Genomic DNA, 13,725 nt, shown 5'->3' with positions numbered 1-13,725 from the left:
GAGATACTAGGCCCTTGAGATGGGAAACTAACCCCGCAAGATGAACTAGCCCCACAAGACGAGATACTAGGTCCTTGAGATGAGGAAACTAACCCCGCAAGATGAACTAGTCCCACAAGACGAGATACTAGGTCCTTGAGATGAGGAAACTAACCCCACAAGATGAACTAGCCCCACAAGACAAGATACTAGCCCCACAAAATGAGCTACTAGGCCCTTGAGATGGGATACTGGACCCACAAGATGGGGTACTAGGTCCACAAGACAAGATAATAGGCCAACAAGGTGAGATAATAAGCCCAAAAGACTAGATACTAGTCCCACAAGACAAGATACTACACTCACAAGATGAGATACTAGGTCCACAATATGAAATACTAGCACTAGCCCCACAACTTGAGATACCAAGGCCCACAGGACAAGATACTAGTCCCAAAAGATGAGAAACTATCCCCACAAGAAAGATAGGCCCACAAGAGGATATACTAGGCCCTTGAGATAGTAAGTGTCCCACAAGATGAGATACTAGGTCGACAAGACGAGATACAATCCCAACTGAACTATATAATATCCCCACAGGAAGAGATCTTAGGTCCCCAAGACAGGATACTAGGCCCACAAGACGAGACTAGTCCCACAACCTGAGATACCAAGGCCCAAAAGACGAGATACAAGAGCCCAAGATGAGATACCCATCCAAAACTTTGCAATACTAGGCTCACAAGATGAGATACTAGCCCTGTTTGCTGAGATACTAGTCTCACAAGTCAGGCTACTTGGCCCATAGGACAAGATAATGGTCCTGAAGTTCAAGATAATAGGCCCACAAAATGCAATACTTTTTCCACAAATCAATATGAAAGGCCTACATGATGAGATAACAAACCGCTGAGAGGCCTAGTATAGTATATATATACTATATTTACTCAAGCAGAACCAGTACCAGAACCACATTCAGTATGAGTGTTCCTCTGTCTCAACTGGCTGGGGTCAGAGAAGACAGGAAGGTGTCACAAATACAGAATGAACGGTCCAGGCATCAATTCCATGAGCTGCATATAGTTTCTATAGTCCAGGTGTAGATTATATGGTCCAGGTGTAGTGTCTATGGTCCAGGTGTAGATTCTATGGTCCAGGTGTAGTGTCTATGGTCCAGGTGTAGATTCTATGGTCCAGGTGTAGATTTTATGGTCCAGGTGTGGTGTCTATGGTGCAGGTTTAATTTCTATGGTGCAGGTGTTTTTTCTATGGGAATAAAGAAGAAGAATAATTGCAGATACAAACATGAAGAGTAGAGCTCACAGCAGCAGTGAGGAGTTGTGGTCTGTTTATCCTCCAACAGTCTAATCCAGTAGCAGCAGAACTGAAGGATGATTCAAAAGCATGAATCATCATCACAAATTTACCTGTTGACATGAATGATTGTAGTTTTGAGATGACCTTACATGGAAAACAGTTTTTTTTATTAGCTGTTTTAAGAGAGGTCAGCACTTCATCAAAAAATTTTCTTAAAGAACCCCAGTTCTCCCAGTTGATGTTTAATGGCAGAAATGGAACGGTCCTGAGCAATAATCAAAGTTTTAATGCTGTCCGACTTAAGCTGTAGATAATTGTTGCTCATCTGCTGCATAATTCTCACAAAGCAGCAAATTAAAGATGACATTTTATGGATGTTCGGGGTTTAAATGAACATCACAGCTGAGTATCATCATCAAAAGGAAACATGGTTGATCTTATGGATTATCTGACCTAAAGAACAAACAACAAAATGGAAACAACCGGAGTCCATTAGACAGACAGGCATAATTTAAAACTCTCATCTTGAGAATTTATTTTACGGCAGCAGAGAAAAATTTAATCAACCAAGAGACAGTGTAACTAATTGAAACTGTACAAAACGTAAAGTGTGCAAATGTGATTAATGAGCTAAAGCAAAGGCAGCATTAGACACAGAGATATATTATACATTTTGAAACTCAGTTTAGCACCAAGACTGTTTGACTTCCCTTTCATGCAGAGAATCCTGTCTGTCTGCACATTATTTATAATGCGCTGATTTTCATTGTGTTCACGTTGCTTTCCTCGGCTTCCCAGACTCGATCAACATGTCTGAGGACGAGCATGAGCTGGGGAAGGTGTGGGTCCGGCTGATCTATCGGGAGGATCTGGAACAGGTGTGGATCACCCTGGTCCAGGTAAGGTTACATGTGGTGTGAATGCCTTGGCTACAGAAAGCTTCATTGTTCTGTTGCTGGAGCTGTTATCAATGGAGCCCTTGTGAGTCCAGAACAGAGCTTCTCTCAGAGCTTTAATAACCTTTACTCAGACACTTGGATGGAAAACGCTGCATTTTAAAGCACCAAACTGTCCTGGCTGATGTTAAAACGCAGGAAGACAGTGAGTGCTCGCACAGTCATGACATTCTCTCAGTGTTTGTAGCTTCAAAGTTTTAATGGAAAGAGCAGCTTCAGTTCCTCGTGAAGCAGGGGCCAAGAAAAGATGAAAGGCGCTCCTGTTTCTCCTCTGGAGGTAGAGCTGTGAGATCAGCAGACTTGAACATTACACCTCTTTATTCATGCAGACGCTGGGGTTTCTCAAGTGTTTCTGAGAGCATAAACCGGACCTTTGTTGTCCTTGGACACCCTTCAGCTTCTCGTCACACATGGCTGACAGGCAGTAATGTTTCTGCCTGTGTCGGTGATCAGAAGCTGCCATGAAGCACTCGACAGGTCAGCCCTATTCAATATGGCTGCCACAGCTGCGTTAGCCATAACTCGAACATAACTGAGACAGTTTTACAGATACTGAGCTTAAATTTGTGGGAGTAGCTGAGAGTCGTTGACAACACCTACTCTGACTGTGACATCCTGCTGTATTGCATAAATTAGTTTAAAGTTTGATCCAAATGTCAACATCTGTCATTTCTCAACATCAGATGATCTCAGTCCAAAACTCTGAGGTAAAGAATGCAGGTCTGTGATTCTTATTTTTGTTTTTCAGTGTTCAAACCTCAACCTTCATCTCAGCGAGGTGGAACAACAGCAGATATGCTTCAAGGCCACCATCACCGTTCCCAAACCTGTCCAGTTCAGGAGCTCAGTCCGAGAGTACTGCCAGGTACTGGGAAACATCAGCAACCACAGGTTACCCTAAAGTCTGCTGATGGTTAAAGTGATCTTCTGTCAAATAGCATCATGTTGTAGCATGGTGCTAATAGCCTGTTAGCAATAGTTAGCACCTGTGATGTCAGTTTTTGAGCCCAGAGGAAGAAAAGGTCACGAGTCTTTGTCCAGACGTGGCTAAATAAAGGCCTGATGTTCGTTGTCACGTTTATGAAACATTATCTGATATTTCAAAGTTCATGCTCAATAATCCAAGTAAAAAAATCAACCAAGTTCAGTCAGGTCCCCTGGACGTTTTTTTTTTTTTTTTTGAGGTGTTTCGTCCTTCATCCAAAGGACTTCATCAGTCCGAGGAGTCCCAAGAAACTCAGTCCCATAAGTGGCACATTCACATAGTGGGCCAACTAGTTTTATGGTGATAAAATGGTTTCTGAGGCCCACCCTCTCCCCCCTCGACTCCTCTGAGGCAGCCGTGGCCAAAGTGTTTTAAAACATAGAAAACAAAGAAACCATCCAGATGACCAGACTGAACATTGTTGGTTTTTTTTTAAACCTGGATTATTGAGCATTAACTTTGATGTTTTTAACCACTTTTGCTACGGCTGCCTCAGAGGAGTTGACGGGGGAGAGGGCGGGCCCCAGAAACCATCTTATCACCAGCAAACTGGTTGGTCCACTATATGATTGTGCTGCTTGTGGGACTGAGTTTGTTGTCGGACTCATGACATCCTTTTTGAAGGACATAACGTCTCAACAAGAAAAGAAACCGTCCAGATGGCCTGACTTGAATTTGTTGGATTATCTGAAATTAAACTTCTACGGTACAATTTAACATGACACCGTTATTTAGTTTGATGCTGTTTTTTCCAACCAAATTACTTCCTTTATGCTGACATTGGTTTTTTTTTATCTGCAGTTTTTCAGGAAAAACTTCAATATAAGAAGATTTATTTCTAAAACATCAGTTTGGTAGAAAATACAATGAATGAACATGTACTGTTACATTAAAAGCTTATGGTTTGTGTGAGATGTGCCTGATGCCTCCTCCTGTCCTGTCCTCCTGTCCTGTCAGGACGTGTCCTTCATGGAGACCTTTGTGTTCGCCCTGCGGCTCCAGCAGTTGCAGCGTGGAGCGTTGGTGCTGCAGCTGCAGACGCAACAGCCCAGGAGGCGCACGGTGGCAGAGTGCGTTCTCTCTTTGAGACAGCTCGGCCCGCAGGAGTCCGAGCACTGCCTCCGCCTCAAGCCTCCGTCCAAATCCTCAGTAAGACGTCATCTGGACTTTCTGAGTCCACTTTGTGCTTCATGTTCGTTCCTGGTGTTTGAATCGCAGCTGAGCATCAGAACACGTTGACGATCATTCTTCATCTCAGATTCATCTTTCAAAATTATTTATTTCGCTAATAACAGTTCATTTAGTATCACCTTCCTCCATGTTGTGACAGTGGGTGGTTAATGTTTTTGTCTGTCTGTCTGTTAGCAAAATATTTTACTCCCTGGACAAAATGTAATGAAACTCACAGAGTGATCAGTAGATGTACCACAATATTTACAAGACAGTGGTGAGACCAGCTACGTTGTATGGTCTGGAGACATGGACAAAAAGACAGGAGACAGAACTGGAAATGGCAGAAATGAAGATGTTGAGGTTCTCCTGAGGAGAGAGATCTTCAGAGGTACAGCACAGGTTGAACAACTGGGAGATAAAGTTAGGGAGACCAGACTGAGATGGTTTGGGCATGTCAAGAGGAGGGACAGTGGGTATACTGGTAGAAAGATGTTAGAAACGCAGCTGCCAGGAAAAAGACAAAGGGGAGTTATATGATGCAGTTAGAGAGGACATGGAGGAAGTTGGAGTGAGGACAGAGGACAGAGTGAGGACACAGAGTCAGGACAGAGTGATATGGAGGAGGATGACTTTCTCTGGCGACCCTGAAGAGGGAACAGGTGAAAGAAGAAGAAGAAGAAGAAGAAGAAAGACAACACACAGTATGTGTACAACTGATGAACTTTTTAATAAGAATAAGAACAAAAACTAAATTTGTTCATCCCGCACTTGATACATTCTCACATTACTGTAACTGCGGTGGACCATAACAGAAAACAACAGTCAGGAACTGTTTGTATAAAACTGAAATATATTCACACAATCCATACAATGAGTAAAAAGAGGAACACGGTGGAGTTTCACATCTGATGTTGCATCATTAAATATTCCATCATTTAACGTTTGTTAAAACGGTTGCTGATGGAATGAAGGACCTTCAGAAATGTCCAGTCCTGTGTTGTTTGTTCCAGTCTGCCACTGAAAGATCTGCTCAGAGCTTTTATTCAACATGAGCAAAAATAAAAATGGCTACAAGTCGTCAGTTTTACTGATATTAAGCTACAACTTGGTGTTTACCCGTCCTTTGTACGAGCTACAAGAAACAAACAAAGGCATCATAAAACTGTCCTTAGGCTGCAACGTAGACAATCTTTAACATCCTACTTCTGACCTGAATGTAGTGATGCTGCTTACGCATGATTTCTGGTCCATCACCGAAGAGGAAAGAGAAAAGGTTTAATTATCAGAACTATATTTTATTAGATTGTGCAGCCTGAAAATGGAAGAGACAGAAAGTAGGTCAAATCTCAAACCATTTCATTTTCCCAGCATTGTTGGTAAATGGATATTTTTCTGACCAGTACCAGTAAAACCTGTTTGAGATCAGACAGTGAGTCATCATCAGAACCTCTCTCACTCTGTAAGTACCCATCTGCTGGACAAAAGACCTTAATGTTCCATATTCCTATTACAGAGGAAACTTTTAGAAACTGAGATTGATTTTTTTTTGTGCAAAAACGAAATAAAGGAAAAAACAAACAGCAGCTTCTAAAGTGAGAGGACAGTGAAAACTGGCTGTACATCAACACTCTGAGGTCAGATGTAAAAGTTTGTGGTCGTGGTGAAATGAGTTTCCTCTGCAGGGGAGCTGGACTCTCCCTTAGAGACAGGGTGAGAAGTTCAGTTATCAGGAGAGACTCTGAGTAGAACCGCTGCTCCTCCACATGAGGAGCCAGTTGAGGTGGTTCGGGCATCTGGTAAGGATGCTCCCTGGGCGCCTCCCTAGGGAGGTGCTTTGGGCACGTCTGACTGGGGGAAGACCCATGACACGCTGGAGAGACTATGTCTCTCGGTTGACCTGGGAACACCTTGGAGTCCTCCCAGAAGAACTGGAAGTGACGGCTGTGGAAAGAGATGTCTGGACCTCCATGCTCAAGATGTTGCCCCTGAGACCTGACTTCAGAACAAGAGGAAGATGATGGGTGGGTGGATGGATGAATGGATGTATGGATGGGTTGATGGATGGATGTATGTATGTACAGATGGGTTGATGGATGGATGGATGGATGGATGGATGTACGGATGGGTTGATGGATGGATGGATGGATGGATGGATGGATGGATGGATGGATTGATTGGTGAATGGATGCATGGATGGATGGATGGATGGATGGATGGGTGGGTGGGCAGATGGATGGATGGGCAGATGGATGGTTGGATGGATGGATGGCTGGATGGGTGGGCAGATAGATAAGTGGATGGGTGAATGGGTGAATGGATGCATGGATGGATGGATGTATGGATGGATGGGTTGATGGATGGATGGATGGATGGATGGATGGATTGGTGGATGGATGGATGGATTGGTGGATGGATGGATGGATGGATGGATGGATGGATGGATGGATGGATGGATGGATGGATGGGTGGATGGATGGATGGATTGGTGAATGGATGCATGGATGGATGGATGGATGGATGGATGGGTGGGCAGATGGATGGTTGGATGGATGGATGGATGGATGGCTGGATGGGTGGGCAGATAGATAAGTGGATGGGTGAATGGTTGGATGATGGATGGATGAATGGATGGTTGGATGAATGGATGAATGGGTGAATGGGTGAATGGTTGGATGATGGATGGATGAATGGATGGTTGGATGAATGGGTGGATGGGTGTGTGGAACACATTTAGAGTAAGTCAGAGTCCAGTCACTGTCCCTACTGGAGTTATCAGCCACCACACATCAGACCAAGAATAATCATCTTTCTGAGGTCAGCTGGACGTGACCTTGATCTTTGTCTCCAAAAGTTATTTTTTTATAGATTTACAGACGGATTAGTTTCTGTGCGATCATTCAAATTTGTCGTGAGATGTTTTGATGAGACACAGGAACACAAGCTCACAGGTAAAAACGTTATCGTCCACCTTTGCCTTATGGTTGACGATAATGGCTGTTTTGATCCTAGACTGCATGAAATCATCAAATAAATGCCTAAATATGTCGACCAGCATGAAACATTGTTTGACAGGTGAGCCGCTCTGATCTGCATGTCAGCACCTGCTTTCAGCCAGTTAACGGACGCATCCAACTCGAGGTCCACGCTGCCCAGAACCTCCCCCCATCTTCCTCACCTCTCTCCCACGGTAAGTGTTATTTATTTCACTGCAACTGTGGTTCTGGTCCTGTTCCAGCTTCAACTTCCGGGTTTATTAGCATTATTTTATTAGCATGTTAACATTAATTCAATTTCCAGCTTAACAAAATGATCTTTCTCAGAAATCCTAGAAAAAATATACAATTTTTACCACATCTGTCACGATAAATGAAGGTTTGGATCCATGGATGCAGACTCTACATGAGGAGGTCCAAAAAATAAATCTTGTTTTTATTATAAGGCAAAACAAAAAGCTGATATAAACTGAAGAAAAGCAGCAGCAGCAGTAGTAAAACACGGGGAGACGAGGCGAGCATGTGAAATGCTCATCAGGTGAATGAATGACAGACACCTGGGCTGAGTGAAGACTGTGAACAGGTGAGAGTGGGCGGGGCATGAGCTGGAGGAACTAATACTGATGAATGATGGCACAGAGGAAACTGGAACAGAATGAGACACACACAAGCATTAAGAAACCAAATTACAGAAGAAATAAATGTAAAAACAAAAACGGCAAAACATTTTCAGAAAGACGATCCGGACTGAGGCAGAAGGAAAAAACAAGGTGCTGTTCGTCGCATTGCATTAATCTCAGATTATTTAACTGAAAAGCTGAGATTCAATGGACTATTCTGAAGACATGCCTGTTTGAAAGCTTGACTTTAAACGTAAATTAAGAAGGTTGAATGCTATTATTAACTGGCATAGCTAGATTCATGGTTCTGGTTTCACAGTGGCAGAAAAGGACTCGGGCATCAAAGAACTAAAAGATTTTTATTATAAAGAGTTGAACTGTTAACACAAGGAACACAGTCACTCTGGACTAGACACAAAACTTCTGTTTGAGGCACAGGAAACTCTATGAAGAATATAACAACGAACCCACAAAGAGTGTTTTGTGGGTACTGAGGAAATGCTGCTGGTAATGAATCCCTGAGAGCGCACGCTGTAACTGCACTGACGACATGACGTATAAGAGGAGATATAAGAAGACAGTAGACCAGGAGTGGTTTATAGATGGTGTACCAGTGTGAGAGCCTATGTGTAGCTAATGATGACCAACTGACCAATGAGTACAGGGTGCAGTGGTGGGTACGGTAGTTACAGCCAGTTATGAATCTTAGAGCACCGTGGTAGACGGCATCCAACATCTGCAAGGAGCTGGCAGGGGCATTCATGTAAATGTCATCATAATCGATGGCTGGTAGGAAAGTAAGGTACCTTCTGAGTACCTTGGCTTGGTGCTAGGCTTTGGAGCCTGGTTTTGTCCCCGAGACAACGCCTCGCAACTAGGCCAGGTAAGGAGCCTATAGGCCATGTCATAGCTTGGCTTGGTGACAGATGGAGAAACCCAGCTGGGCCCAGCTGCTGGTGGAGAAGCCTGGGCTAGGCCAGGTAACTGGTCCTGATGACTAGTGGAGAAGACCAAATGGTTCGGAGGCTGATGGAGAGGCCTGGGCTGAGCCAGGTATCCTGGTCAGACAGCAGGTGTAGAAACCTGGACAGGGCCAGGTATCTGGGAATGATGGCAATAGGAGAAACCAGAGGAAGTCCAGGTAGCTTGTTGCTGCTGCTCAGCTCTGAATGTTTGTTACTTTCTGGCTACATGCCAAGGCATTGAACAAAGTGCTCAGAAAGTGTTCAGATTATGTGTTGGGACTGACCCTCAGCTACTACCACACCAAATGTTAGCTCAGCATCTGTAAAATTCACTGTCAAAGCCATTTTTTTTGTTTTCCTAATAAATCAAGTTGACTTAGACAGTTATTGATGTACAACCAAAAAATACTTTGAGTTTCATTAAAATTCATTCTTTAGTTCATAAGTTATTTTGTTTAGATGAGATTCCCTCTTACTGCACCCCGGTATAATTACCGTAAAATCAATATTTTATGTTTTTGGTCCTACGCTCTGTGCTCATTCTGACATATTTATTATTTTATTTGCCTGCAGTACAGATCACCACTCAATGAGATGTCGTCTTTTTTCAAAACTCAGATTTGTTTTGCAGCTGACAACACATTTGTTTTTAGTGAGAGAAATGTTATTTTTATTGTGAAGGCTGCTGACTCCTGATGTAACCAGTAAAATGAATAACTGAGGGACTCTCAGATAAAAGTTTTAAATTCTGTTTCGTTTGAAGCCTTTTTCATCAAAGTGGAGATGCACCAGTTGGGTCAGGTGGCCATAAAGAAGAAGACTCGAGCGTTGAAGGCGTCAGGAGGTCGGTGTCAGTGGGACGAGACATTCCACTTCCCGTTGACGTCCTTAGAGCACGCCTGCTCACTGTCAGTCAAGCTCTACAACCGCAGCTCTCTCAGGAGGAAGCAGTGTCTTGGACAGGTGACTCTCTGGTTTTATTCTGTTTATTCAGGGGCAAGATACAAAATAACTTTTCCCCAAATTAAAATTTTCAAAAAATATTATTTATTCTATCTATTGTGGATAAAATTTCACTTTGATCTAGAGCTATAATTGAGGGTAAAACTGTTTCTAAGCCCCTGAATAGTAATTTTGCTGTTAAATTCAGTCAACATTCAAAAGGTTGATGAGCTGATGTGAAACCCCCTGCTGCCCTTGGGTCAATATATCGCACAAAGCCTCAATTTTAAGACTGTGGCCTCATTGGTTATTTTGAACCAAAGGCATCAGGAGAGTTAATAGGTCTTTACCCTTTTTCACAACCAACAATTTAAGGTTGAGAGTTTTGGGGAGCATGTTTGCATTCAAGGACTCAGTAAACATCTCTAAAAGGATTTGGGTCAGCTGCTTCCAGAAGGTTTTGTAGAATTTAGCTAGGAAGCCATATGGGGCCTCCTGTGATGATGTCGTTCGCATCGTGTCCGACGATGGCGACCCTGGCTAGCTTCTTGCATGTGCTCAAATGTGGCTGGCTAATCCGAACTTCATCTTAAATATTCAGTCGTAGGTTATGCAGTATAGCTGACCTACACTGTTGTAGGTGTAGTTGTAGGAGGGTTTATGTCGGTTCTTGCGAATTTGTCGTTTGAGGCCCAACTCAGAAAGGCAGAAAGTTTGAGACGCCTTTCTCGATCTTTGAACGCCAAATTGATCTTCTTTGAGCAACCTCCTCCCAGTCTTCTGTGGCCAAACTACATGCAGTCAGATGACATTTGAAGAAGTCCTTATCGCAAAGGTACTGCCCACCAGAGTTTAGCTTCCCACTCGAAAGCTTTGAGTGGAATACTTGCTTTGGTATTCTCCAGTCTTCCATCCGCTAGATGTGACTGAACCATCGCAGTTGTCCTCTCATCAGTAGGGCCTCCATGCCGTGAGTATTTGAACGTCAAAAAACATCAGCATTTGTGACATGGTCCTGCCATTTGATGCACAAGATGGAACATAGGCATTTTAGGTTTAACGTGTCCAGCCTCCTAATTTCACCTTTATAAAGGCACCAGGTTTCAGCGGTGTATAAAAGGATCGGCAGTACTATGGCATGGTCAACTGAGCTTCTTCTGCAGTGTGATGTCATGAGATTTCCACACACTCTGATTTAACTTCCTGAAGGTGGTAGCAGCTCCCACTATACGCGCAGGGATTTCGGACGCAAGACAGTTGTCATTTCTTATCTGGCAGCCCAGATAACAGAAGTTTGTGACTTCTTCCAGGTTTATCCCTTCAATGTTCAGCGTGTTAGCATCAGCATCACAGCCTCTTGGAGGCTGTTTAAGTATCTGGGTCTTGGTGATACTTACAACTAATCCAAACTTGTGACACAATTCATGCAAGGCATTGAGACAGCTCTGTAAAGCTTCCATTCTGTCCGCCATTAGGCATACGTCATCGGCATAGAGGATATCCATGACTGAAAGGTTGGTAGTTCGGAACTTCGGGCCTCCTGCACAAAGTGTCCGTATGCACAAAAACATGGAGTACACCCTTTTTCATGCAAAACTTCAAATATTTCAAGAATGAAATGACCATGGAAATAATGAAATGACCGTGGAAATGTGAGCAGCCCCATGCCAACTTCATGGCTAGTGTATGCACGTTTCTATGGTTACCGTTGGAGTTCCAGTTTCACTTCTTTCCTGAGGTCACTAGATGGTGCCAAAATACCACGCCTGAGAACAATCTTCGTAATAAGACACCCAGTGTATAAAAGACATCTGATGACTTATCTTCAACGCTAGAGCATAAAAGGCATCTGATGACTTATCTTCGACCCTAGAGCATTACCTTGCCAAAGTGAACCTCCTGAGACTTACCTGTTCTTGGAATCCTTTATGAAACTCTGAAAACCTCTTTCTGGCCTCCTCAGCTATCTTCCTCACCTTCCAACCACTTGCCCATCATGGACTACTTTCCACTCTGGATAACTCCTTGTTTGCACAGGATTATTGTAGCCAGTCATTCTCCAACAACCATCTACCGACCACTAAGAAACAGAAGACAGTATGAATACGGTAAACCATTCCTGCAGAACTCCAGAGCTGACCCTTCTTCTTGCTCCACAGGATTCCTGACATTACCAGTGATATTATTCACTGTAAATAAAATCACTGAACTTGCCTTCCTGTTGTTGAGTTGTTCATATTCAGACCTTTCACTCTGGGTATTCAGTTCTCGTGACAGTTACTGGTGTTCTGCTGTTCAGGTATTCCTTCGTGTGCATTCATTTCCATGTTGACTGGGATGTACTAAGAAAGTGTGCTGGATTCATGCCTACGTACGTTTTCATACATCTGGATTTATTTGTGTGTACGCCGTTTTCTCAATTTAAGAGCATGCTATGTGTCAGTAGGAAATCCACACAAGTCTTTGCACATGAGGCCCCTGGACTTTTAATGCATTGTAAATATTTGACTGTAGTCTCAAGCTCTGTCGCTGTGAAAGAAAGGTCCAATTCCTTCTTGACCAACTCTAATATCATTCACCAAAGTTTAGTGATCATTTTAACTCAGATATAAAATTGATGCACCTTGGCATTTCCTCACTAGCATCCTGCTTTTATGCTAAATCTAACTCTGAAGTCTGTAGGTACATCCTGCCTAACCCTAAGACCAGTTCTGACATACTGTACCATCTTGTAGCTAGTTTCCTCCAACATTTTCTTCAGGATACCTGGCACTTTGATCCACAGTTTTATCTGGTAAAAGCAAATAATTAAGAGGTTCTAAGGTTGAAATGATTTCAGCCTGTTTTCAAACTGCTAATGGCTCACTGTCTTGGATCTGTGCAAGGACTGTTAAACAGTTTTAGTAAGCACAACTGGCCCTACAGAATGATCGAATGGGTACGCAGCAGGTACCTACTAGATCCTAATTCGCCAAAGGCTTTAAAAGAGAACGGGCTGAGAAGTAATCTGCTTGTCTCTGTTGGATTCAGGTCCAGCTGGGCTTCGACAGCCCCATCCAGCAGGTCGTGGAGCAGTGGACGGACACAATGACTCACCCGGAGAAAGTGGTGACAGACTGGTACAGGCTGAGCCCCTGCTGAACCCCTGTCTCCTGGTTTTAATCTAAAACTCAACGTAGATGTCATGGTCCTCAGGTCCAACCAGCCCGTCCAAGGTGCTGTACACTGACTGAGTCTAAGCTTTTGTACCAGACTGGAAACAACTCAACGGGCTCTGGACAAACCAGGAGAAAACTGCTGACACTATAATGGTCTAGAAAGAAAAAAAAACTCCTTTTACCAAAAATACATTCTTAGAAAGTAACATTCCTGCTCTGTTTTTAGATGAAAACTTTTGTTTTATTCAATTAGATGTAGATTTTCAAGCAGTAAGGTGATCAAATGAATCTACTGGAACCTTTTAAATAGTTATTAGTTTAGAAATAACTAAATTATAGATTTAATCTGGTGGGATTATTTGTTTTTATTGTCATCAAATGTGAAAAAACATAAAGGCTTGTTGAGTTAATGACGAAACACCACTCATTTCAATTTTGAAGATTTTTTTTTCATTCTCAGGCTCTGTGGACCTTCTAAAGTCCAAACCCAATATGTTGCTGTTTTAAGTTGTTTTGAAGGAACACCTGATTGTGGAGCACCAAGGCAACAGAACATCACTCAATATTTATCCTTAAGTTTCTTTTTGCTTTGTTTTTTTTTTTTGTTTGTTTTTTTTGTGTTTTTTTTTGAATGTCC

General features: G+C 42.9%; 1 protein-coding gene across 1 annotated transcript in view; it reads left to right on the top strand.

Annotated features, from left to right (window-relative positions):
- LOC119427056 (tandem C2 domains nuclear protein) overlaps nucleotides 1–13,071 on the top strand; it is a 19,747-nt gene extending 6,676 nt beyond the window's left edge. Inside the window, exons 7-12 of the mRNA XM_037694633.1 lie at nucleotides 2,095–2,195; nucleotides 3,001–3,117; nucleotides 4,195–4,386; nucleotides 7,483–7,597; nucleotides 9,752–9,951; nucleotides 12,961–13,071. Of these exons, the coding sequence (XP_037550561.1) occupies nucleotides 2,095–2,195; nucleotides 3,001–3,117; nucleotides 4,195–4,386; nucleotides 7,483–7,597; nucleotides 9,752–9,951; nucleotides 12,961–13,071 (836 nt within the window). The remainder of the gene's footprint in view (nucleotides 1–2,094; nucleotides 2,196–3,000; nucleotides 3,118–4,194; nucleotides 4,387–7,482; nucleotides 7,598–9,751; nucleotides 9,952–12,960) is intronic.
- The last annotated feature ends 654 nt before the right edge of the window (nucleotides 13,072–13,725 follow it).

Source organism: Nematolebias whitei, chromosome 21 (assembly GCF_014905685.2).
Source record: "Nematolebias whitei isolate Nwh7 chromosome 21, NemWhi1, whole genome shotgun sequence".
NCBI classification, from domain to species: Eukaryota; Metazoa; Chordata; class Actinopteri; order Cyprinodontiformes; family Rivulidae; genus Nematolebias; species Nematolebias whitei.
Note: the sequence above shows the minus strand (reverse complement) of the source record. Positions and strands in the feature narration are given on the sequence as shown.